Source organism: Rhamphochromis sp. 'chilingali' (assembly GCF_963969265.1).
Source record: "Rhamphochromis sp. 'chilingali' genome assembly, chromosome: 18".
In the NCBI taxonomy this organism is placed as follows: Eukaryota; Metazoa; Chordata; class Actinopteri; order Cichliformes; family Cichlidae; genus Rhamphochromis; species Rhamphochromis sp. 'chilingali'.
The window spans coordinates 12,833,764-12,861,195 of record NC_137945.1 but is presented as its reverse complement, the minus strand read 5'-3'; the positions used below and the strand labels follow the sequence as shown (position 1 = coordinate 12,861,195).

The window sequence follows — 27,432 nt, the reverse complement described above, 5'->3', positions numbered from 1 at the left end:
TAATAATAATATTATTATTATCTTCCAAATAGCAAGAGCGGAAACTTGCCCTGTCATTTCATTGAGGACATTTAACACCTGGAGGCCCTTCACCCAAACCCTTCACATCCCAGTGGCCAAATCCTTGAGTGGGCAGTACTGCGACATTTTTTTTTAAAAGCGGACCCGTTATGCCTTTACTTATTTTCTGTCCGTTTCTGATACATGCTCCGGCCCACTCATCATCACAGTGGACTGTATGTGGCCCATGATGTAAAATGAGTTTGACATCTCTGCTTTAGACTAAACAAAACGCTTGATCAGTGATTACATCGAGTCTTTTCTTATTTAACGACCAATTGCAAATTGCAACCAAATAGTTCCCAGAAGTTGAGACTGCATCACCCACAATCTTTGATTTGACTTGGACTGACTACAGTCACTCTCAGACAACTGCAAACCTTCACCAGTCTAAGCATCATCTAATTTAAAAGCACAGACAGATTCTCAACACGTTGCAGTAAATATGACTCTGTCTGCACCGATGATCATCTGCAACTCATCTCATACTCTGCAACTGGTTCCCAGCTAGGGCTGCCACAAACGATTATTCTGATAGTCGACTAGTCACCGATTATTTTTGCGATTAGTCGACTAATCAGATCATCACCCATTGGACGTAAAACCTACAAGCTGTAGGTTGCACCAGCAGCATCTGCTCTTATATAACTATCATTAGCTTACAGCTTTAAGTGTTTAAGGTCTGTGCTAACTAAAAATAAAGACAAGATGGTAGTTTATTAAATTTTAATTAAACTTGCAGATTGTTTCGGTGAAGTTTAATAAACTCCTTGCTATCTAAAATATAACAGGACACCGGAGTAAATTCTCCAGCATCTCACACTTCTGATAATCAGCTGTCTGTTTGATGTTTATTCAGCTGTGTAAAAACTATAACTTTAATCTCAGCCAAACCGATTTACTCAGGAACAAATAAATACTAAAAAAAAAGCCAAACAATAACATTTTAAAGTTATCTAAGTGAAGGCCGGGAGTCCGGTGTTCTCACCTCTAGTTAGCCTTGCCCCCGGCTAGCTATCGAGCTAGTGGGTAACAGACGTCTCCGAAAACGTCGGAGCGCTTTTGAAAATATTTGGTGTCTTGATAAACTGAGCAGATATTTGAGGTTTACACAGCTACATTCTCGCCTGAAAATATGTTAAACGTTTATTTTGTAACCCAGAAAGAATAATAAGAGTAACATTAAAACCAACTAGCTGCCGCCATTGTTGGAAACTGAGCTGGGCGCTATGAATTCTGGGACAGAGCTTCTTCTTCTTCGGGGTTTAAGGGCAGCTGGCATCCTTGTACATGCAGTGCTGCCATCTTCTGTTTCAGTCCGTTATTACACTCTTAAATCCTGCTACTTATTCCTGCGTCTTTTGTGATCTTACAAAGCTTCAAACGACGCGTCGACTATTAAATCAGTCGTGGACGATTTTGATAGTCGACGTAATCGTGACTAGTCGACTAATCGTGGCAGCCCTATTCCCAGCTGATTGTATTATGGTTATAAGTCTATTCAAAAGAAAGGTTGCAATAAATGCCTATGGGGTTTTGCTGTTAAATAGCCACCTGATGCAACTATGTGACTAATTATGGCGCAATCTCTGAATTAATGCTTCAGATCTGTGAGGTTCTGGCTGGACTCCAAATGTAATTAGTAAATGTGAATTTACCAAAATGTCACAGATTGCATGAAACTGCCAACTTGATCACATTAAACAGCAAACTGATAGCAGACTGACTCGGTCTTATTGCTGTCTTGGCACACCAAATTCACTATGTTGACGGCAGCTGACTACGAGGTGCCGCAGACCCGATCCCCGTCTTTGAAGGAACTGTTTCAAAGGCAGTGACATCACAGGTTCAGTGAACATAATGCAATAATTTGTGGTCATGCAATCAGTCTCAAATGTTTGAGATCATGTGACTGGAGCATGGAGGGAGAGGAGCTGAATAAACTGAGGGGCTGCACCAGAATAAGATAAATAAGCATTATTTTGATCTGAAAAGTATGCAAAGCTACTCTAATAGAGACCAAAAGAAGAATATGCAGCCTCTTGCAAACCCGGTCTCTAACATGGACTAACAAAGTTAATCAAAGCGAAGGAGGTTTGTCAGAGGACCATAAAGTTCACTTTATAGAATCAAGTTCAGCTGCTTTCAGCTTTGCACATATTTATTTCTGATGATCTGGATGTGAGTTGGAGAGCTTTGTAAATTTATAACCAAGAATGTTCTAAAGCCAAGATTTTACAGCTCAAGTTAAAGAAAGTGAGAAACAAAAAGGCTGTGGATAGAGAAAGTATTTCAGTCCAGCTTTTTTTTTTGTTCTCAAAGGCAACACAGACACACACCTGAAACAAACAGAAGTGTAAATCTTTCCTAGGGATGTTTCCAATAAGACAAATGTGGCAGAAATACTCAGCAGATTCTGCAGTGGAAAGTTCCTTCAGCAGAGCAGCAACACAAGCAATAAAATAAGACACATGACCTTCACTCCTGAGAAACTTTGTTTTATACATTTTGACAACAGCAAGTCCTCTTTATATACAGTTACTGTCAATGGAACAAGACACGTTGTTCTCAGGGTCTGCGAGACTCCCCGAGAGCCGTCAGTCAAAGAGCAGCATCCATCTGTCACTGTCGTTAAGCTGGAGAGGAGGTGGAGGGGGACGTGTTTAGACTGTTGCCAAATCTAGAGAGGAGACCTGGCAGGGAGGTCAGGTGAGACTAGAAACCCGCAGAGCTTAGTCCCCACAGCAGCCAATTTGGACGCGCGTCACAGTGGAAACTCAAAGTTCAAACAGTCCTGAAGTTACTATTGAGGACGTTTTGTATTTTCTGTATTTTCTACAGATTTTCTGGGTATTTAAGGGGTTTAGGAGCCCAGCAGGAAAGAAGTGGGTTACAGTGGAGGGGTAGCATGAGAGGTCTTTAGATTCACCAAGCTTAGAAGTTCAAGTTCTTAATATCCTTCCACTTTCATTGTTACATTACATCGTCTGTTGAGTTTCAGGCCAAAGAGGAGTCACACAAAAGGGTCAAATTGGGAGGAGTGCAAGCTCTCTGTTGTTTTCCATACAAATGTGATTTCTACATGAATGAAATTGAAAATTTAAGTACACAGAAACAAGCCACCTGGAAGACGGCCATTATGCAGACTACACTTGGCGTCTCCGTCTGAGGCGACGTGACCTCGTCGTGCCTCGTATAAAACCTGAGCACCTGCTGCTGCTAGCTGTTGGAGTTGTAGAGGAAAAATTACAAAACAGCTCACAGAAAAATTGAAACGACCTCGAGGATTTAAATAAAATCCTAGCAAAACCAAAGATAAGACAGAACACAAAATATTATATGTATCTTCATTAATTTTGGTAATTTTATACTAAGCACTGTTGCTTCTGATTGGTAAAGAGCGTCTTTGGAGGTGTTTTGATGCACGCTCAAAAATCCAGGTTCGTTTGGTCGTTGCATTTTCAGAGGGAGAAATATTTCATCACTCATCTATCTGCCTGCAGGTTCCTCTAACCTCATACTGTTGCTTAATGACCAGAAGTAGCTGTCTAACAATGGGCTACAAACTCAGACTTTTATGACCAAGATTGAAGAAGTTACTTGGATGACGTGACAAAAAGTTTCTACCACGGAAAACACTGAATCCAGATGAGCTACATCAACTTTCTGGGATGTGTCTTTAAAGCCAGCATCATTTAAAAAAAATCTTTTAATACATTAATATATTGTTGCTGTAGCTTCATAGTGTGCACCCATCTTCATGCCTGAACCTCCATTTGCGTGTATGCACCCATTTCACATTCTTATGGCAAAATATTAAGAAATGAGGCGTGGCTCAAGACTTTTGCACAGTCCTGTATAAACAATTTTCATATCAATTTAATCCAGGCCAAGCAAGACTGAAACACAAAGTCAAAATAAGATAAATAGCAAAAAAATAAAACAACCTTAACATTTTTAAATGGATTAGATTAAAGATATAAACAACAGGAAAACATTTATAAGGACGAAGGTATATCGCATTTATTTAAAATAAGATCGGGACAAAGTGAGATGGAGGTTCTCGCTCAGGCTTAGGGGCCCTGACAGTCGACGTTTGGTCATCTTTTGGTTTTGTTTTGATATTTTTTTTTAAAATCCTCATATCACAGTAGCAGGACTGTTAGATCTGTAAGATCTATGACACATATTCTAAAATAATACAAGTTTTCGATCATCGTTTTCAATCATTTTTATGCAAAAAAAGAAAGAAAAAAAGGGGAAGGTTAGGATTAGTCTCAAGGCTTCTGCTGTAAATCTTGCTACTCCTACTTTGTTGCCAGGGTTCAATGCCAAACATGACAACACAGTGATAAGATGTAGGAAATCCCAGATGATGTTTAAAACATACATTTCTATATACAACTTTGCATTATTCTCACTACACCAGTGATTCAGCTACTGCAAAAATGATGAAAAGCTTTTGGAGAAGTTGACTTCGGTTAAAGAAAAATCTCAGTTTGTGTGGCCTCGGGGTAAACTGATCAAACAGTTGCCACCACAGCACTGCTGGCACACTGCTGGGACTGATATCACAATTTTTAAATATATTTTAACTGAGCAAACCATCAGAGCGACGTCCAAGTCTCTGTTTTGCAATCACTTTAACCCTTTAAAGCCTCAATTATGAAATTATTGGCATTTCTGTGCATTATCTGATAGTATACATCAGCTTTCTCATGGGAAAATAGATAAATAAATCACACCAATGATGCAGAGGTCTCAAAAACTGGTGTATCACATATGAAACACTAACAGGATTAAGGCCTTTATCTTACTTTAACTCGGAGGAAACTAAAAACTTGCATAACAGCTGGCTTCAAGTTAACCCAGCTGTTTCTCCAAAAGAGCCACAATGAGACAAAGGTAAACAGACTCTTTTCTGAGGAGAAAAAATAAACTTTTTTTGTGGGTCAAGCATCACAAACTGTCATTTTACAGGGAGGAGGCTCTCGCAAGCGTTCAGTGGAAAATTACTGAGGATCCATGTCACAGCAACACACTAAACAAACTCAGGTGTTGGTTTCTGGGACTGCCCGATACATGCAACAAACACCATCTGTCCAACACAAGGCTGCATTCCAGACACGCACACACACAAAAAAGCAGCAACCCTCATTCTTATTAAAGATATTTAACAAATCCTGGGCTCTGGGGATTTGACTTTCAGGAAAGGGCTACAAGGCTGTATCCAAACATTAATCAAAGCACAGCAAAGCCTGACAGATTTAGAAACAGACTCTCACCTTGACCTGAATTGTAGATGGCCTTCACTGACTTCTTCACCTTCTGCAGGGAGGTTCGGTCCTGGTCCAGCGCCTGAGGAAGAAATGATGCTTTTTAACACCTTTGAAGTGGTTTCATGCCTTTAAAGGTGACTGTGAACATTCATATCAGAAAACAGCAAAGACACTTTGCAACCTTTAAATATTTGTTTTAATGGTAGACCAAACCTGAAGAGGTTACGGCATAAGAACAACAAATATTTGCTCAATAATAGAGCTGAAGTGCTCATTCATAATGAATGAGGCATCAATCATCATTTCAAGCAGAACTTTTGTGCAATTACTGGTTGTTTATTATTACAAATTATTCACACGAAAATGAGGCTGACCTGCAGTTACTGCACGCTATACATCTCACTTTCTTGCAGTTTCACAGATTAATGTTTAGCGCTTTGCAAACAAAGCACCAGGGATTTAAAATAATGACCAGTATTAATAATAAAAACACATGCATCTTCCACCGGTGGTTACATGTACAGAAGTACTACAAAAGCCATTCAATGCAAAATCCACAAGCGTGACCCCTGAGCTGATTTACCGTCACCCCCCCCCCCAAAAAAAATATGGCTTCACACAAGGAAAATTCATCATCATAAACATCATCCACATGCAAGAAAATCTCACCATGAGGCCGTATCGCTCAGCTCATTCCCTGCCAGAGAAAACAACAACTACATCTGAAGTCACATCACATTCGAACACACCCCATAACTCACATTTCCCCGTTAGAAATCCCAGCACTGACTGACATAATCCTGTGCACCGCTTAAAGATAAAGACTAAAGTCAATTACATCAGTGAATAAGTGAAATGTTAGATTTTGACGCCCTCTTAGCTCAGAATTTAATTATAAACGTTCACATTTTTATTGCTTTTTTCCCCATCCTATCTTGTTAAATCTTTTCTCAGTTGGTTAAAAAAAACAAAACACCCACGAACATCTGGGTTTTGCCTTCAGTGGGAAAGGGTAAAATCAGCATTTATTCACTCACAGGTCAACTGACTCTGCAAAGCTTGGCAACCCAGCCTTCATAATGTGTGGTCACTGTTGTTTGAAGCAGGCGGGGATACAGAAATCCCAGCTTTTCCAAATTCTTATACCAGTACCGTTAGAGATGGCACAATACGACTTTTTTATGTCCGATACCGACACCAATATCATAAATTTGGATATCGGCCGATACCGATATGTAGAGCTGGGCAATATGAGATTTTTTCATATCACGATATGTTTTTTTCATTTCAGGCGATAACGATATCTATCACGATATAAGCCAAATAACTATATTTGTAAGATTTAAATGTGCCGTTGCTCACAAGTAAAATGTGAAATAATCAGCAGCTTGTTTTTAAATATTTATTTCCCATAATAAGTTCAACAGGGTAGGTGTACTTAAGGAACATGAGACTTTTTCAGATAAATAAAGGCAAATATTGCAAACTACACAAAAGGCAGCCGCTAAAGCGTTTAAGTTTCAAAATAGAACAAACGAAACAGACTAAATTGTCAATTCCACTTAGAAATAAAGTATTAATTCTAAAAATAAATCTTAGTTTGTTTTACAGAAGAACAGACAAAACTGACTAACTTTTGTCAATATCAAATAAACTGAGAACTAAAAGGAAATTCTCAATCTCTCCTTGTTGTATAGCTGAGCTTTTCAAACAGTTTTAACAGTTACTTTAGTCTGACAAAAGCCGAATGACGAATTAGCGCTTCCAGTCAGAGACTGAGGCTACGTCCACACGTACACGGGTATTTTTGAAAACGGAGATTTTCCGTTTTCGTTTTAAAAAATAATCCCGTCCACACATAAAGGCAGAAATGAAGGAAAACGCTGCTATGAACATGCCAAAGCAGCAGGTGGCGCTAGATTCCTAACCGTGCAGAAATGTTGGCCAATCAGAAGTCTAGAAGCCTCGGTGGGAAAAAGTAAACAAAGCTGGGGCATAGAAGCAGAACCGAGTCGTATGTGTGGACGGACAGTAACTGTGTGTATATGTAAGCATTTAAACACTGCAGAGAGTAGAATTAACAGTAACAGTATTGTAGAAATTCATTTCACCGAAACAATAACGTGGCGCACAGTGTGACGCATGCACCAGTTTATTGTATTTCCAGACTTGCTTTCGGCACAATTTACAGTGCACGCTACTCTGTTTTTTGTCAGACTTGAAATAGCCGAAATACCTTCACACTACGGAACTTCTATGGCTCTTCCGTTTGACAATCTCTCCGGCATTGGAACCATCATCTGTTTTCTCTTCGGTCACGCTCGGTTGATTTTTCTAGTCGGCACACTCATTTCCTCCATTATGCGCTGGCTCCATTACCCGCTGGCTGCTTCCCAAACAAACACACGTGCGGCTTGGCACTTGTGCTGTACGTAACAAGTCACGCGACGTGACGCTGCGGCTGTGATTGGTTCGGCTCTGCGCTACTTAATTTGGATTGGCTGACCTTTTTTTTTTTTTTTTTTTTTTAAGAGGACAAGAGCGGCGAGGTCTATCGCGATAGCTTAATTTCTCTATCGAGTAAAAGTTATATCGCGATACATATCGTTATCGTTCTATCGCCCAGCTCTACCGATATGAATCCGATATAGTGTGTTTTTAATAAATAAAACTGTTTTTTTAATATCTTGCTGCATTTTGTATAAGTTCAAACTCAAGTTTAAAAAACAAACAAACACTAAAGCTATTCTGTTATACCTGTATGCAAAAAATACACTGCACCCAAAATATTTCATAGTTCAGCAACACTGATCAGTCGGGCAACCGTGGCTCAGGGGGTTGGGAATCGCATCTGTAACCGGAAGGTCGCCGGTTCGATCCCCGGGCTCTCTGTCCTGGTCGTTGTGTCCCTGGGCAAGACACTTTACCCTACTTGCCTACTGGTGTTGGCCAGAGGGGCCGATGGCGCGATATGGCAGCCTCGCTTCTGTCAGTCTGCCCCAGGGCAGCTGTGGCTACAACTGTAGCTTGCCTCCACCAGTGTATGAATGTGAGAGTGAATGAATAGTGGCATTGTAAAGCGCTTTGGGTGCCTTGAAAAGCGCTATATAAATCCAATCCATTATTATTATTATTAATAAACTTAGACCTACTCCATCCTCCCTATTCTGGTATTTTAAAGAGTAAGCAACCTAACTAATAGGGTTGCAAACTTCCAGCAAAAATAAATAAATAAATAAGGAACCCCCCCACCACCTCATGATGCTTAATCGACGTAATCAACTTTAATTTGATGCAGTGTGAAAAAAAATGCACAGAAATAAATTATTTTTCAAGAATAATTAAATAGATTCAACATCTTTCTTCAACAGAACTGCAGACTGCACAGATGGTATCTTCCCAAAGGAAAAAGTAGTATAGCTTACTAGGGTATATCAGACTTAATAGTTACTATATACAGTAATGGACTTCTATGCATTTTACATCAGATTAAAACTTTGGGTGTAAGATTCGGATAATTATTTATTAAAAGCTCGACATTTTAAATTAGAATAAGAAAGAAAAGTATGTCTTTGTGCCCCCTTTTCCATGTTCATGCCCTATCGGCCCCCCTGGCTAAACTTTGCTAGACCCGGCCCTGCACAGTTACCAGCCGATATTACGTATCGATACCGATATGTAATATCTGATCGGTCCATCTCTAGTACCGATCAGATTGTTGCTACTTCGGCTGCTCTGTTATTCACACTGGGTCGCCACAGCAGGTAGCAGGTGTTTGATTTGGCTGATTTTTTTAATGCTAGATCGCCTTCCTGATGTAACCCTGAAGAGGTTTGTCTCTTCTCCCAGGATCGAACCAGGAATCTCTCTTTCCTTTCAGTGTGTTAACCACTACAATGTCCAATACCCACGGGAAGTCATTTCTTTACATTCAGAACAACTTGAACACAACTTAAAGATTGATTTTTCAAGTCTTGTCCAGATGCGCAGTGATCGCCTCACAGTTTTATGTTTTATTTTAGGAGACCGTACTGTTTAAATCAGGCCTCATGTTACACAAGCCTAGAGACTGGCTGGCTACCGCCTGGTAACCATTTGTCGCTAGGAAAAAACATCCCCCCAACCAGTTAGGTTTTGTTTACTGGAGGGTACAGGCTGAGGCTAAGTTTAAAAAAATAAATAAAATAAATAATAATAATAATAATAATAATAATAATAATAATAACAAATCACCTAGTGCAGCTTTTATTTTGAAGGTGAACAGTTTTTCTCCAGTTTCTTTTGCACTTGGCACTTCATCATGTTTGCAGACAAGTCTGCATTGTTCATGCGAACTGGGGGAGACCACTTGCAATCTGCTAGGAACCAAAGCAATCACAAGTTTTTTTACTGCCTTTGCTAACAATGCGCCAACTGGTCAGGGAATACAGGTTTTACCCTAGCAACCAGTGGTTTCTAAGGGGTTGCCAGCCAATCTCTAGGCCTGAGGTCTTACATGTAAAACAATGCACTCATAGTCTCTCTTTCAGAGTGACCATTACAGCGTATTAATTTAACACTGGTATCAGATTGGTAGTCCGTATCCAAAAAAGTTGGTGCTGTTTACCAACTTTCTTCCCCTGCATGACATTATGACACACCAGAAAAACAATCATAAATCTGCTGTTTGCCTTTATTACATAACTTCAGAATGGCAATGCTGCAGCATGAAGTAGATCAATATAATAACTAAATGCATGAGGAAAACAGCTACGCAAGACCATTTCCAACCTGCCACACCTACTCAAAATGATCTAACCAAGAATAAAAAGGGAGTGAATGAACAATGATGACCTCACACCCAATAAAAACAGTGAATTCTCATTAAAGTGTTTTTTGTTTTGTTTTTTATTTGACAGTAGGGCTGCCACGATTTGTCGACTAGTCACGATTACGTCTACTATCAAAATCGTCGACGACTGATTTAATAGTCGACGTGTCGTTTGAAGCTTTGTAAGATCGCAAAAGACGCAGGAATAATAGCAGGATTTAAGAGTGTAATAACGGACTGAAACAGAAGATGGCAGCACTGCATGTACAAGGATGCCAGCTGCCGTTAAACCCCGAAGAAGAAGAAGCAGCTGTGTCCCAGAATTCATAGCGCGGCCCAGCTCAGTTTCCAACAATGGCGGTAGCTAGTTAGTTTTAATATTACTCTTATTATTCTTTCTGGGTCACAAAATAAACGTTTAACATATTTTCAGGCGAGAATGTAGCTGTGTAAACCTCAAATATCTGCTCAGTTTATCAGGACACCACATATTTTCAAAAGCGCTCCGACGTTTTCGGAGACGTCTGTTACCCACTAGCTCGATAGCTAGCCGGGGGCTAGGTCACTAGCGCCGTGAGAACACCGGACTCCCGGCAAATTGTTTTCAAACCCACCGCCGTCTTTCGCGACTCAGGTTAAATATATATGAGTCACTTAGATAACTTAAAAATGTTATTGTTTGGCTTTTTTTTAGTATTTTATTTGTTCCTGAGTAAATCGGTTTGGCTGAGATTAAAGTTATAGTTTTTACACAGCTGAATAAACGTCAAGCAGACAGCTGATTATCAGAAGTGTGAGATGCTGGAGAATATACTCCGGTGTCCTGTTATATTTTAGATAGCAAGGAGTTTATTAAACTTTACCAAAACAATCTGCAAATTTCATTAAAATTGAATAAACTATCATCTTGTCTTTATTTTTAGTTAGCACCTTAAAAGCTTAAAGCTGTAAGCTAATGATAGTTATAGAAGAGCAGATGCTGCTGGTGCAATAAGCTGTAGTTTTACGTCCAGTGGATGATGATCTGATTAGTCGACTAATCGCATAAATAATCGGTGACTAGTCGACTATCAAAATAATCGTTTGTGGCAGCCCTATTTGACAGCATATCTCATTCTGGACAACGTGTTTAATCGAGTGATAATTCCCTGGAATATTCTAACACAGCACCTTCTCTGTAATTGTTGTTTACCTGTCGTATTTCCCGGGTGACTAATTAGAAGATAGCTTAATAAAAAGGAAAGGTAGATGTTTACTTTTAATACAAGAGATTAGTGCTGCACACGTGGAAAGAGCAGGCACAACAACGCTGAGGTCAAGCATTTATCCCTCTAGTGAGCTAAACAAACTGGATGTGTTGCAAAAACAGCAGCATGAAAATCACCTGTGACACCCTGAAAACCATCTGCCTGTGTGACATCTATTATCGGCTCATTTGCTGCAGGAGAAGCAGAGATAACTGGAAAAACATGCGACGTTCAGGAAAAGTGGACACGCGAGGAACACAAATGCACGTCTGTGCTACCTGCCTCTGCTGAATGATTTAAATTGTAAGCCTGCATTGATCGCTTTTAGAATAATGCATTCTGACGGCACAAGCATTTCCCATCCACCCATTTTAACCACGGGGAATAAAACCATAAATCTGCCACGTTTTCTCAAAATAGACAATAAAACCCAAGCAAAAAGCTCTATTGCATCAAGGTCACTCAGTTAAAAGCAGAAGCACGTGCACATACACGTATAAACACACACACACCAGTTGGCTAATTAAATTTCACAACATAATTAAGCTGTCCTTGGCCTCCCTTGGACAGTTTTACATGGCTTTTCCCCAATTATGGCAGCAGTAGCTTGTTGCCGCAGGGCCCTTTTTGCCAGGGCTGAGCCCTTTGAACCCTCTGCACATGGGAACAGTCTCTGCAGCCACATACCTCCCCACACAGCCTCATTACTTAGCCCCGTGTCTGTTTGGCTAAACAGCGGTCCAAACAGGCCAGTACAAAATTTAATAAACCTCTAATCTCTCCAACAATGCCTTCGTATATGATATTATCCTGATAATTACTATGATAAAAGTCTTCAAAGAGTATGAAGACATACTTCAATGATGACACAAACATTAGGTTACATATCTTGTAACCCCTGTTCTCAGTGGCGTGTCTAGAAAGTTTTTGTTGGGGGGGCCAGGTAGGGGCACAGATTTGGAGAAGGGTGGCAGATTTAATTGGCAGATAATGTTTAAAAAAAAATTCTACCAACCCTTAACCATAATTCAATAATCCTATAAACCTAATAACCAAATGCACTTTTAACTCTTATTAGAATGAGATTTTAACCACTACGGTGCAAAGTTTTTAGATACTGCGTTGATAAAGTACAAGAGATACAATCAGTGCTTTGTCAGTGCTTACTCAGCATTCAAGGACATCAATATTTGCATAGTATTTTTACTGACATATAGTGCACATATGTTTTGGGCAAAAACATTTTTGAAAATTAAAATACGAACATTTGTAACAAACAATTGACAAATTAGCCAATGCCAATGCAAAACTTTATCTGCCTGTTAAAAAAAGAAGATAATCTTCTCACAAACTGGTGTTTGATTTTGAAACAGGAAAAAAGTGGAGAAACAACTGAAAAGACTAACATTTGAATAAAACCTGAAAGCAAGTAAATACTTTCTATGCTGCCTTATGGTAAACTTTGGTAATATTGATAAAGAACAACACTGGCTGATGATAAAATACAGTCAGCTGGCATGGTGACACTGCCAGTATTAACCTGCAGGGCTGGACTGGGACAGAAAATCGGGCATTTTCACTACAGACCGGCCCACCAGGTATTAAAGCCATAAAGCCTTTGAATGAAAACAAATGCTGTTGTGACAGTGATGTACAGTCTTGTTGGTATATGTATGATTTCTATACATTTTACATCAGATAAAAACTTTGGTTGTAAGATTTAGATAATTATTTAATAAAAACTAGGTATTTTAAATGAGAATAAGAAAGAAAAGTATTTCTTTGTGCCCCCCTTTCCCTGTTAATGCCCTACCTGGCCCCCTGGCAAAACTTTGCTAGACCCGCCCCTGCACAGTTACCAGCTGTCAGCTACATAAAAAAGGATCCTGGTGTTATTTATCTCTCAGAAACAGTTGATAACTTCAACTCATTCATGTCACCTAAAAGGTAAACCTGTTTCTCCATCACCTGTTCAGCTCTGATGATCCAGTAAGGACATCTCCTGGTTTCATCTTCATGTTTCCCTCTCACCACATATCCAAACCGACATCATGACCAGCAGCTTTACAGCTGTGGCTCCAGCAAACATCAGCTGATACTAGAAATTAATATTAAATAAATTCTAACAACAGCTGATCAAGCTTAAACGTGCTGCTGTTGTTTAGCGCAATATCCGCTGGTTTCCTCTTTCTGGCGCAAAGTGGGCGATAAACAAACAAGAGAGAAAAGCCGATCAGCTGATCATTGATCAGTTTCATGATTGAAGTAGCAACAGGAGAGGGAGGGGGAGAGAATGAGAGAAGAAGAGGCAGCTGTGCAGCATAAAGACAGAATAAATCCAGCTTTGTGTCTTTTTTCCATTCTAGCTAAAGTCCGGGACAAACTGCGTCTCTTCTCAGCTCAATACGAAACGCGTAATATTTTCTCTGAATGAGGGACCATTCCATTTTTTTAAGGAGCTGTTGGCAACTCTACTAACTAACCTTATGAATAAAATAAAGTTCACTATCAGTAACATCATAGCACCCACCCAGCTGTATAAAAACTCCGTCAAACTGGCTAGAACGCAGTATGAGTTATTGCAACTGACAGTAAAAAGTCAGCAACATGAAAATAAACTCCACCTAAACTTGGTTTATATCTGACCCAGATAGACTGCAGGTCATAACTTCTTACCTGAAGTTCAGTTCACCTGACAGTCGGACTGGTGGCCGCCTCGGGTCTCTCCTCCTGCCTCCCCTTCCCTCATCCACCTGTTGCCTCTGTGGAAGCCCCGTCATAGCCACCACCAAACAACGGAGTTATTTCTACACATCGACCTGCATCTGGCCAATCCACCACCTCTCATTGTTCATGCCATTACAAAAAAAATAAAAAATAAGTCACCGGGCATATGCCCGGTATGCCCGATGGCCAGTCCAGCTATGTTAACCTGCAACCAAATCTGCAGCTCCATACAGCAATGTTACGACTTAGATTATATCTTATAACTCATAACTCTTATGTTAGCTGCCCTCAGTAGCATACTGTCTGAAATATTCCACAGCTGCAATAATTCTTTAAGTGTTATTTTTTTCCTTGGTATTCTAATTTCACCGAAGTTTACTAAACTCAACAAACTTGATATTACTTACCGGGACATTTATTCTGTCCTCATTTTCTTTCACCGAAAAATTGTTTCCTGCAGTGCCGTCTTTCGCGCTTGGCTCTCCTACCTTTGCTAACGTGATGCGCATAGCGCAGAAGCGATGCTGCATTCACTTACACTCGGATATCTGAGCTTCACCGTGAAAACATAATCGGACATTTGATATTTGATTGAATTTTACTGTTTTGCCTTTGGGGTGGCACCTGGGGTGGCCAGTCTGGTTTGGGGGGTGGCCTGTGCCCCCCCAGGCCACCCCGCTGGACACGCCATTGCCTGTTCTCTAATAACAACATGTGTGCTGAGTGACTGCCTAGCCTCAAAAAGCACAGTGGGGCTGTCTTATTCAAGTTACAGCTGAGTGATTGCAGAACTGCAGATTGTATCATATTATCATGCAAATCTGTGTGCATGCATGTGTGCAGCTTCATGGTTAAATCTCCCAGAGACCGTAGCAGGAACTACCACAAAAGTGGTTTTGAGGACTTTGTCAAGTGTTTATACATCTACCTATAGAGCGTATTATCAGAGAAAAGGTTGCATTATACAATGTTTGCTGTCAGGGTACTCGCTGCATAAGCTACTTTCACTTGTGCTCATTTCCTTTCTTTCTTCACACCATCAAACACCACCTGTCACCTATTTGTTCTGGTTAAACAACTGAGAGCTTCATCTAAGAAGGTGTTTATTAGTATATAGGCACAGATTTCTGACATTTCATTTTGCAGGAACATACAAGTATAACGGTTTTCGGGACAGTTTTATTAACAGAAAGAAGTAAGCTGTTGATAAACCTGATCGCTGGTCATGGATAAGCGGATAATTTATTACAGAAGTCATTATAAGTGTCTCACAGTCATAACCTCCTCCCCTACTTAGCATTTTTAAATTGTGTCAATAAGTACTCATGGATCCAGCCTTTGATGTTTTAGTTTATCGTGTTCTGTTCACCAAAGTAAACAGAAGAAATACAGCAATCATGCCATACAGTAAAACTCCAGGAATGGGCTCCTGCATGTATCCGAGAGTCATGCAGGCAAACTGCTTGATGCTACAAAGAGTTCTCCATGAAACCACCCTAAGAGGTACTTTCAGCTGCTGGCTTTTGACTCAAACATGTCTCTGCAGTGACCGACACACAACCAGTTAACACCTTTGCACACCATCCTTTACATGTTACTCTGCTGTTAGTCCTTGGCAACCATCCGAGTTGATCAAAGTTATAACACAGAGCTGCAGTGAAACAGTTTCTCATGCTAGTTCTTTATCTTTGATGCTGTTTTACACTGTTACGCCCATCCCTGTTCCGGCGCACTTTTCCGGCGTTTGCATTGGTCACATAGGCTCTGTGCAAGCAAATAGACATAAACGCTGTAACCAAAGAATGAGTATTAGCTTAAGAATCCGTAAGAGTCAGGCTCATCTCCTCTCCTGCTCTCCAACAGCTGATCTTTCACATGTTGGGTGAATGTGCTAACCACTACACCGTGGAGCCCCTTGTCCATGCAGCCACCAACATAGAGTAGTGTGATAGGTTAGCAAAACACTTGTTTTTTGTCTTGACTGGGTTTAAAAATCAAACATCATTACTCCATTTTCTGTTCACTGAGTCTACAGATAGCAGCAAAGCAGTTTAGCATAGCAGAAAAACTCAAAAGACCAGGATATAACCATTTACCTCTCTTCAGATAAGAGAGGTATCAAATATTTTAATCAAACCACAGATAAGAACAAGGGAAGTTTCATTAACCGGAAATGCTATAAGTTTGCAACATCAACCTTTCTTAGAGAATCACTTTGTGTCTTTTTCTCCTCTTTAACAGCCAAAACTTTACATTCACCACATTCAGCTTTCATTATTGTGCATTTACCATTTTTCTGCTGACATCTCCTCCTTTGATTTGTATAAAAGTTTACCTCTATTTCAATAAAATGTAAACAGAATCTAGTCTATTCCACTATGAAAACATATGAATCTGAATTCGAGTTATCAAACAGATCTTTCAAAATTAGAGCAGAACTATTGCTTTGTGTCTTATACATGCTGTAAAGGGGAATTATTCATTTTTTTTTCTAACTGTGCCGACTCCATGTAAGCGATTAGACAACAGATTAGGTCCCCGTAACAGCTGACACGTTCGCTAACAAGCCGCGTTTCCTCTCAAATCGCCTCTCTGCAACATGCCAAACCCCACCCTCGTCGCTCGGATTCGGTCAGTAGATCTGTGATTACTCAGAGGCTATGGTGCAGTGTGCGCTGATTAGGATGAAGACACTAAACAGAGGCTGATAAGGCGGATGACCTATGTGGTGCTCATGTTGAGAGCAGCTGGCACCGCCACCTAAAGGGTCACCCATAATCTATTCAGTGTGTTTTCTTAATTAAATGTTCAGTTTAAACATGAGGAAGAAAAAAAAAACACAACGGTTCTTCAAGTATGACGATGCCAAAACATCTGCAGCTGCTCATCTCTCCACCCATACACAAAGTGATGCATGTTGATGAAGTGTTTAATGAGAAAATGAAGCACAGAAAAGAGATGATCCATCCTGGAGATTCCAGCAGGAGTGTCGGGACGTTTTTATGGGAGGTTTGTGAGATATGGAGTCAAATAAGTCAAGAGTTTACTTAAGAGAGATGAAGAAGGGAGATAACACTTGAAAGGAGATTTTTTTTAACCAGCAGCAACACAGAGTTTAAAAGTTCATAAAATGCCCAATTAAAGAAATTCAGACACTTCAGTGACAATTTCAGTCTTTTACGTTTCAACCCTTTGTTGGCCAGTAAACTCAAACTCCTGCAGCATCTCTATGAAAGAGTCACGTACTTGCTTTATGTATAAAAAGAAAGAATGAGCCAATCTCACTTGCAAAAATTGTGCAATTGTTTTCTTTCTAAGGACAGAAAAAAAACAAAGATATTTAATTTGATATCAATCATCAAGATCATGACTCAGTAAGCAATCGATTTACTGTTTAGTTGATACTCTGTAAAAATGTTCATACTTGAGAGCTGAAGGTTTGTAACCTTTAGGCATTTTTCCTTAAGCAAAAAAACGACCCAACCATTAGTTAGTGGATATAAAGTTAGTTAGTTACAGATAAATTCCCCAACTGTAAATATAAAAGATAAATGGGGTAAGTGATGTCATGAATCGTTTAGCCACTTTTAATAGTTATAACTCAAGACAGTTATAACTCTAGACAGTTATAGACTCTATCAATCATATGTGAGTAAAAGACTACCTAGACTACCTTCAGTAACCTGCTTGAAGACATTACTTCTTCAACCAAAAATTTTGAAGCCTCACACTAAAAAAACAAGAAGGTACGAGCACAAATCCTCCTATACTGATATATACAAGATGTGATGACGATGTCCTGTAGTTTGGTCATTCTTTGAAACCCACACATATAGATGCTTGAAATGGACTCCTTGGTCACACAATTATTTATAGACACACTTTTCAATTCTTTTACCGACACAAAAGGAATCATTTTAGTACATAAAATTAATTAACAAGTGAAAGTGAAACCAAAACTACTCAAAAACAAAAGCAAAACTAAGTCGGAAACACAGTGCCTCCCAAAGGGGCAAGAAACCTATCGGTCACTCGACAATATCCACCACACCTTACAGTGGTGTAGGTTCATATTAAACATGGCCAGAGACCTTGTATATGCAATTCAGCTCCGTTTAGCCTGCTTTACACCTACTTTCGGGCAGTTTCTTCCCCCATTCTTGGCTCTTTTATATCATACAGCTCAGACACACAGCTGCGGTCGTGAATGCAGACGACCCACCCACCTGCTGCCCAAACCTTTTGTTTGCAAGGGGGCAGCCAGTGAGAAGAACACCGAGTTGAAAGGAGCAGGAAGTCCAAAAAAAGGGCTGCCTTCCATTTTGAACTGTGAATCACGCAAAGTTACTCAAGCAGAGTTCAAGAATAAAAGTAGACAGCTGGAACTAATAGGTCCCCTTTAAAGTGGACCATTATCCTGCAGCATCCATTATTGTGCAAGTGCATCAAGGCTCCAACAACAAAGAAAACTGTGTGCACATCTCTGCAAGGAGAGCGGCATCTGACAAAATGGCAGTGTCTGACATACCAACATATAATTTAAGCAAACAGAAATTTTATAACCCAGTGAAAGGCAAAACACAAACTGTGAGGGCATTTTCAACAACTTTTTCCTTTACTGAAAGTATGATATCTAAAATTTTCAAAAATCACATGAAACTTCTTGGTAATTGCAGCCTTTAAATATTACATTAGCAACGTAAGGGTGGGGGGTGGAGAGTGACCACCCAAGTGACCAAAAAGGTTAATGGGACCGACTTCCTGGCTCCCAAACACCACATAAAAAACACACAGTCATGCCCAGGAGGTCAAAGCTTTGAGGGGGAACTGGTGGCTCAAGTGACTGGGCATGACTGACTGGAGGCTGTCTCAGCTTCACGCTTCCTGCCCGAGGCCTTATCCTCCCTCAGCAGCCCTGCCGCTTCCCCTGCAGCCGTCCTTTGACAGGAAGCAGGAAGCATCCAGGCTTGTCAGTGTCCTGTCCTGTGTCCGTCTAATGACACCAACTGCTCTCTGCTGACAGCCGAGGAACAGAAAAAATACCCAACAACACAAAAAAGGCGCTTTCTGGCTGTTCTTCTTCATCCCCTTTTTGAACCGTGCTCCTCTCCTCTGCCATGTTTGGTATCACATTGGCAGCAGGATAGCTATGCGGTTACCATAGAGATGTGATGTGGCCGTCTCGAGCAGCAGCTCTATATTCTCCGCCGTGGAGATTGAGGGACGCTGCTCTGACTAACCTGTTTGTCAGCAGCTGTCTGGGCCTCAGTGTTGCCACTGTGACACGTTTCACTCTCCTCCCAGCAAAGAGCGAACACTAAACCTCTCAGAGCTGCTAAAATGTAAATTATTTCCTAGAAGAAGAAAACAGGAAAAGGGCACAATTATCAAAGGACTTCCTCAGAGTTCAGACATCTGCAGTGGCATTTCTTTTTTTATAACATTATCCACACCAGCTCTGAGTTTTATTTCTGCTTCCTTCCACAGAAATGCTCTTTCATTTCCCTTCTGGACCCAACTGCACACAAATCACTACAAAAACACACACACAAAAAATGAGCACCTGTTCATCATAATGTATATCAGAGCAACGAATCTCGCCTTGCTTGTTTAGTCATAAAGATAAAGTCATATAAAAGATAAGTCTGTTTGTCTGTCAAGTAATTTTGTCTGCCTGCTGGTTGAGTCTATGTGGCATGACTCAAAAAGCAGGAAGGGCGGGGAGCCGTTTTCATTGGCAGGAAACAAATGCACATCCCTTTCTCTGGCCTGCAGCCGGAGAGCCCATCAGCGCTCCAAGAAGAATGGGAAAAATGAGAGGATGCAACATTTCCAAAAGCAGCTGAGGTCAGATGGCCTATTTCTCACACAAAGGAAGAAAGAGAATGATCAACTGCCAGTGGTTTTGGTTTTGGTTACGAGGTGCATCGGGACGACCGCATGACTGATTGGGTGTATCTGACACAGCAACTGGATGAAGTTAGATCTCTTCTACAGCTAACAGAGAACATTTTCTCAATGGATTCCATCAAATCAATATGCTAATAGAAACCTATGGAACCACATCTGATCAGTGGAACAAAATCATTTTATTCAAATCAGCCAAATTAGAGAGAAAATCTATACATCCCTAAATAAGAAGCAGCTGCAGTGCAGTCAGTGCCAAAGCTTGGCCTGCACACACACACGGACCCACAGCTTTTAAAACACACAAGCTGATGCATTGCAAGCTACGTTCTGTTTTAACAATATTTCATATATCAGCTTCACTTCAAAACTAAAAGGATCGCAATGTTTTTTCCCTGTTGGAAAGTGAAGCCAATGCATAAAAGGTGCCGTAAACCTGCATTCCTGCTAATGGCCTGCAGGGTCGACTCCTCGAGCTGCAAAAAGAAGTAAAGTAGTGCAGAGGTCTATGAGAAAAATCAACCTTCATATTCCTTCATCGAAGGCCTCAGCTTGCTTTCGCAGATTAGGTTTATGATCTCAGTTGGTAGTTTTAAATTTTAGTCACTTCAATGTGGTTGTCTGTCTCTCTGTTAGCACTGGAATAGACTGGGAACTTATCCCGGATGAACCCCACCTCTTGATGGATGGATGGATACGATGCTGATCTCATAGGGTGGGCCTCCTGTGTGACTCACAAATAGCTACCCTATGAACGTGTCCATGTGTTTCTCAGTCAGAGCTTCCCCTGGCTTCTCATAGCCTATCAATTGAGCTGGCGATACTTGAATTAAATTCTGAGTCAAGAAATATTTATTCAAGAATCACAAACCGCGACCAGAGCGCTCGCCACGGCCGCTTCGCTCCTCCTCAATTTTTAAAGTTGTTTTGCATAACAAGCACATTGACCAAAGAATGATTCCAAAGACAGGATCAGCTGTTCTTGAAATATAATTTTAAAGACAGGGTGTTTAAAAATTAAAGTATTAAAAGCTTCAAAACACTAACATGGAGACGCTCAAAGTCCTCATCTTGGGACTTTGTGTCACGCTACTACAGCTACGTTCATCCATATGGACGGATGGGTGGAGCCATCTGTTGCTTGAAGGGAAGTTGTGAAGCATCAAGCTGACATGACTGAAAAACTTTGGGACACTGCACACACATGTGGTAATGACCTGTCAATCACAAAGTAGGCCCACCCTTATCTGTACCCTAGTTTACCTCCTTTTTTTGAGACCTTAAACTCATCATCATGAGCTGTATAGGCTCTCACTCTCTCTCCCTGGCATTATTAAGATCTCCCCAGTACCCTTAATGATGAGTTTTGACACCTCAGCATCTGTCAATAAAGGTGCGGTTTGAGGACAATTTGACAACAGCTTCTGGGGTTTTCCAAGGGTAGCTGCGTATTCAGAGACCACCCTCACTAACGTCTGATGCACACCCAGTCACTGTGTTTTGTGAGCAGGCGTGAAATATGAGACACACTGCTCAGTTCACAAAAGATCTCCAAAATAGGCTTTGAAGAAGTAAACAGTTAATGCACTTCCACACTGCCTTTCTGGTGGCTACACCCATCTTTTAAACACGGTGAAAGCCTGTAACACTGAGCCTTCTCCGTCTTCCTTTCGATTAGATGTTCCAGCAACAAAGCTCATCGATGCGATGCCTTTCAGCCGCCAACTCTCAAATTCCCATTTGAGAAGCAGCAACGTCCCATTAGCAGTCGAACGACCCGCAAGGAAGCCAAAACCACAGTGAAATCTCAACAGTCGCTGCTGTCGGCTGCAACACTACATGAGAATAATGTTCCCTTTAAAAAATAAAACAGACTGTGTTGAATTAGAAATATTAGGGAAAGGAAAGAATAATTGCTTTAGTCTGTGGTTATATAAACATGAGCTGTATGCTGTTTATGGGCAACAGCATTCAAAACTATCAGTGTCAGTTTTTTTAATGGCTTACAAGCTTGTATCTCTTACACAAATCTCCACCTGCTAATGATTCTGGTCACTAACATAAATAATAAGGCCCTGATATTACTCCATGACGTATTGCTGTTCGCTCTCTCTCAACACTCAGAGAAAGGAGCTGTTCAGCCGTGTGCTTTTCTGCAGATTTGCGAAGGCCACGCGGAGGATTAAGCCAACTTCCTGAGTTGCAAGGACTCTTTGCTGCAGATCTCCAGAGGCTCACGCACACATGCTTGCGGCCGGTGAAAACTCAAGCGGTGCACGCTGCAGTATCACATTCACACATCATTTGGCGGCTTCCCTCCACTCTGCTTGCTCTCACGCAGCCCACTGCTTGTTTCTCGAGCGATGTTTTCACAATCACACCTACGCGCTGCTGCAATCGACTGCACTTACCTAACATCAGACGAGCAGCATACTTTTATTTGTTTATTGTGCTTCTCAGTCAGGAAGTCATTATTCATGTGAAGCAGCTGTTAGATTACTATAGCGGGAGAAACTCACAGCTGATGATTAAAAAATGGCAGCTAGCATCCTTTTTGTGTAGGATTTGATAAAAGAAAGAAAACAAACAGCAGCAGAGCAGAAAGGTTGTTTGCTTCAGGGCAAAACTGAACCTCAACCGTGGCAAAAGCAAGGCTGCAGCAAACTCTTCCAGCTGATGAAATGCCAAATAAAAAAAAACAACACTGAAATCAACAACTATTTTCACCACATACCCATCTGTAGTTCATTTCCTTGGCTAAATTACCATTCATTTAATCTATACGTGTCCGGGGTGATACCTTCTGTTCGACCAATAGCTCAAAGACAAATGAGCTGCATCAAGGAAATAGTTGACATTTTTTGCTTAAAAATAACAACAACTAATCAAACAATTGTTTTTAGCGCTAACAGCAAACAACAGTCACAACAAGGCGTTGTGTCTGCAAAGAAGGGTTTGCAGAATCCAGCAAAGAGCTTCAAGTCTGCTGCACTGCAGTATTCAATTCAATTTTATTTATGTAGCTCCAAATCACAAAAACCGTCTGTCTCAAGGCGCTTTACACTAAGGTAAAGACCCAACAATAATACAGAGAAAACAGAAACCCCAACAATCAGATGACCCCCTATGAGTAAGCGCTTCGGTGACAGTGGGAAGGAAAATCTTCCTTTTAACAGGAAGAAACCTCCAGCAGAACCAGGCTCAGGGAGGGGCGGCTATCTGAGACCGGTTGGGGGTGAGGGGAGGAAGACGGGACAAATGCATGCTGTGGAAGAGAGCCAGCAATTAATAATAATTAATAATTGAACCAATGAAGTAAAATTACTTTTTTTAAAAACATCTTTGGTAACAGGGGGCTTTGTTAACCATTTTCCCAACTGCTTATAAAAATTGGAGGTCGTCAGTCCTTTCACAAACACACAGAGATTGGCCGTTTGTTTGGATGCGAGTTTGTCTGTTGGCCTATTTAGAATCACTAATTACAGACAACTTTGAGAAAACTGAGACAATGATCATCTTCATCAATCAACATGTAACGTCTGACTGAAGAGTAAGATCGACTGAAGATCACTGCATGAAATCAAGATTTGTATTTGTCACGAAAGACTTCTTTGACCTTGCAAATATTTTAGTCAAGCGACAAAATGCCCTTAAAGATAAGAAAGAGTCCTAGATGGCATAACACCTATCCTCAGGTACGGAAACAAAGCATGGACGATAAACAAGAAAACTGCGGACAGCATCAATGCAGCAGAGATGTGGGTTCATCAGGAGGGTGATTCATCAATGAAAAGACAGGCTAATTAAGACGTTTTAAAAGAGCAAACACCAAAAGATCTCTATGCAAGAATAAGAGAGAGAGATGAGGAAGATTCATTAGACATGATGAGGAGGGGATGATGGGAATATGATGTCACATCTGGAAAAATCGAAGGGGAGAGAAGCAAAGGCAGAAGGAGAGAAACCATCATTGATGGAATGAGAGAGTGGAGGAAGAAAACACCCATTGAGCTGCTGCACTGTGTGAGAGACAGCCTATCTTGGACGATCATGGCTGCCAACACCATTTGGCACTTAAGGAGGTGAATTAACCCAACAAGCATGACATCGGACTTTGGGAAGAAACCAGAGCTGTTGGAGGCAACTCCACTGTGAACCAAAGTCCAAACCCTGAAACATCTTCCTCCGAGAAAAACAGGGTTTCATCATTTTGTTTGTCATTAAATAATAAAGGAAAAAAGGCTGATTGATCACATTATCTTGTTAAGACCATCTCCTTTAGGCCCTGGATGCCGTCACTCTCACATTAATACGAGCCTTTGTAAGAGGATGATTTTAGGCCCACAAACCTCAGAGTGAGTTGACTCCACCTGAACTAACCGACGTGAGATGATGATGATGATAACGATAACAAACCACCGAGGAACAACGCAGAGGCTGTTTTTAGCACTCTGACTCCAGCAACTAACAATCTCTTTCAGGTAGAGCATGTAGTTCCTCTGCAGATTATAATCCCCGTCTCTTTAATAACATTTGTCTGAACTGTTGCTTTGGTATTAAAGTCAAGATCTGGCTTCCTCGACTGTGGCAGATAAGCAATCGAAAGCTTGTTTTTTTAAAGCTAAAATGTTGGTTCTTGTAAATATTTGATGTTTTTCTTGGTTTTCTTTGACACTAAACTAAAATAATTTTTGTTTGAGGACTGTTTCATAGACAAAACAGGATACTCTAGTTAATAAATATTTACTATAAAGAATGGGGATGACTGCTCACAAGCTTAAACTACTGCTGACGGCTGAGATTCTTAAGGTTTTAGCAACAGTAACAAACACATTTTAAATGCATTATCAAGGAGATAAAATCCAGCGTTTTATCTTAAAATTAAATACTCAGGATGTTGATCACTTATAACATTTATCACTCTCAGAGTAGGCAAGAGTCCAAGGCCCATCTCTTTCATAACAGATCAACAGTGCGTGGGTCAACCAAAGAAACATCTAAAATAAACTACTCTAATCTTTGACTTATCATTGATCAGCCGATGAACCTGCCAGCTCTGCTTCCTACCAACCAGCCACCCCTGTTGTAAATCTTCAGGGCATGCAGCCAAAGAGGGTGATGAAAAACACACTGTATTAGAAGTAACATTATTTTTCCTGCCTCTGAATTCTTGCACAGGTTCTGCAGAGCGCTTCATGGCATTCCTTAATGTTTTTCATACAGTTGAGTCTCGAATTTCACACTTTGCGGGACTCCAATGGGTGAGATGTGAGCTACTCCAAAACCCACAGGTGTATCCACTCCCACGGGCCATTTGGATGCAAAGACATTTGAGCAACTTGATGCACAGATGGACAAAAATAAGCCCCACTACCATGATGTCCAACAAAAAGCCCCAACTCCCATCAATGCTCATTTCCACCTCGATTTCCCCTCACAGACCCGAGCTCTGACAGCTGCTGTCATGGTTTTGAAAAGGAAGTGATGTAAGACTTTCCTATAACATTAAAAGACATCAGGGAAAGAGGTAGGCTTGAATGACCTCAGCGGGGACTCGGCTGTTCTGGGAAAGGTAGCATTCAAATTTGACATTGAAAGTGTGTCAAATTGCTTAGCTGCAATACACACACACACACACACACACACACACACACACACACACACACACACACACACAAAGGAGAGAGAGTCCAGGGCCAAACACCATGAAAGCTCGCAGACAGAGATGCACTGTTTATCCCCGAGGCCACAACAAGACAGCCAGCCGTCACAGGACAACACCGTCTCCTGGTTCTGCAGGCCAGTCTTAGAGGACAACAGTGTTACCACTGAGCTGATGTAATCACTGAAGGAGAAGAAAACCGAAGAGCGAGGAGGAGGAGGAAGAGGGGGAGGATGTTAAGAGGATCTGTGTGAGCTTTGTTACTGTTAAAACACAAGTACAAACCAAAATCAGAGAAAAGAAGGCGAAGGGTCACTACGGAGTACCAGTGTAGCTTATAACTACATGATGGTGTCAGACTGTATTTTTCCCCCTGTGGCTTCAATAAATCAATAAAAGACTAGTTGTATTAATCTAAACCAAAGAGGGTGACCGCACACCACTGAGGCACAGCAGGGCTTTGTGACGAATGCTCAGACTGTCTATTAGGAATGCTCCAGTTAAGAAAGCCGTTAATGTTAAGTTGCTTTTGCTTTTATTCATCTCTCTTTTCACTGAGACATTCTTTAAACATTTAGCAAAAACAGGTTGATGTAACACAACAGATTAAGATTGGCTACTGCCAGTCACTGTGATATAAGCCGATACCAATGTGCATCCAATGTACTGATGCCTTTCATATGACAGTGCAATTTAATGTGCTTATGGAAGCTGTCAGACTCAAATACAAGAGATAGACACAACTGCTGCAAACCAGTGTCACCAATAACCAAAGAACAACAAAGTGCAAGTTAAATGCACCTAAAACAAACCAGGTTTGTTTAACAGATCTATGGCACCAACTGCCTCCGTCCTGATTATGATAACTTTGTTCCACCATGAATACGTCATTTATTATATATCACTGAGGGCTGTGGCAAGTAATATATCCAGTATGATTTGCTAAGTTAGCATTGAATACAAAGATTAGCTGAGAGTCCACTCTGGGGTCTATGTGATGTCACTAAGAGCAGCTATCCCCTAATATGGTCGTCCCAAGCACACAGCTTTGGCACAGAAGCCCCACCCACCTCCTCTTTAAACCTTCATTTTGTGAGGGTCAGCCAATCAGAAGAAAGTTGACGTAAAGGAATGGAAGTTTCACTCTCTTGCTTCGCATGTTGGTTGAATCAATTGGCTCCACCAAGGTCTGAGAGTAGCAATGTGTTACAGTAAATAAGCAAAATACGTTACCTTAATATACTTAATTATGAATAAGAATTAACATAGTTAACGTTATTGGAAACAACCACTGCTGAAGCCTAAATTGGGATAATTCCCGAGATAATTCCTGTGTATTTGTCCTGTCTCACAACAGATGGCTGCCCCTCACTTAGCCTAGTTTTTTCCTGCTAAAAGGGAGTTTTTCCTTCCCGCTGTTGCCAAATACTCAAAGTTGATCATCTGATTGTTGGGGTTTTTCTGTTTCACTCTAGGATCTTTACCTTACAATATAAAGAGACTTGAGGCAACTTTTGTTGTGATTTGTTGTGATAGAAATAACGTAGAAGTTAATAATCATGTAAATCATCATTTCATGCACTTGTATTGCAGCTAGCTAGCTCCCTTCATCGCATGCCATTCCTCATCTGAGATTAAAATGGCTGTCGATGGAGGGGAACTTTAACACCATCCATCCGTGTGAGGAAGGCTGCAGACAGATGTGAACACTAACCCACTCTTCTTTGTCTAAATCAGGGA

General features: G+C 40.8%; 1 protein-coding gene across 1 annotated transcript in view; it reads right to left on the bottom strand.

Annotated features, from left to right (window-relative positions):
* Positions 1 to 27,432, bottom strand: part of asap1b (ArfGAP with SH3 domain, ankyrin repeat and PH domain 1b) — an 87,664-nt gene that overhangs the window by 49,675 nt on the left and 10,557 nt on the right. Inside the window, exon 2 of the mRNA XM_080864414.1 lies at positions 5,346 to 5,418. Coding sequence (XP_080720540.1) covers positions 5,346 to 5,418 — 73 coding nt within the window. The remainder of the gene's footprint in view (positions 1 to 5,345; positions 5,419 to 27,432) is intronic.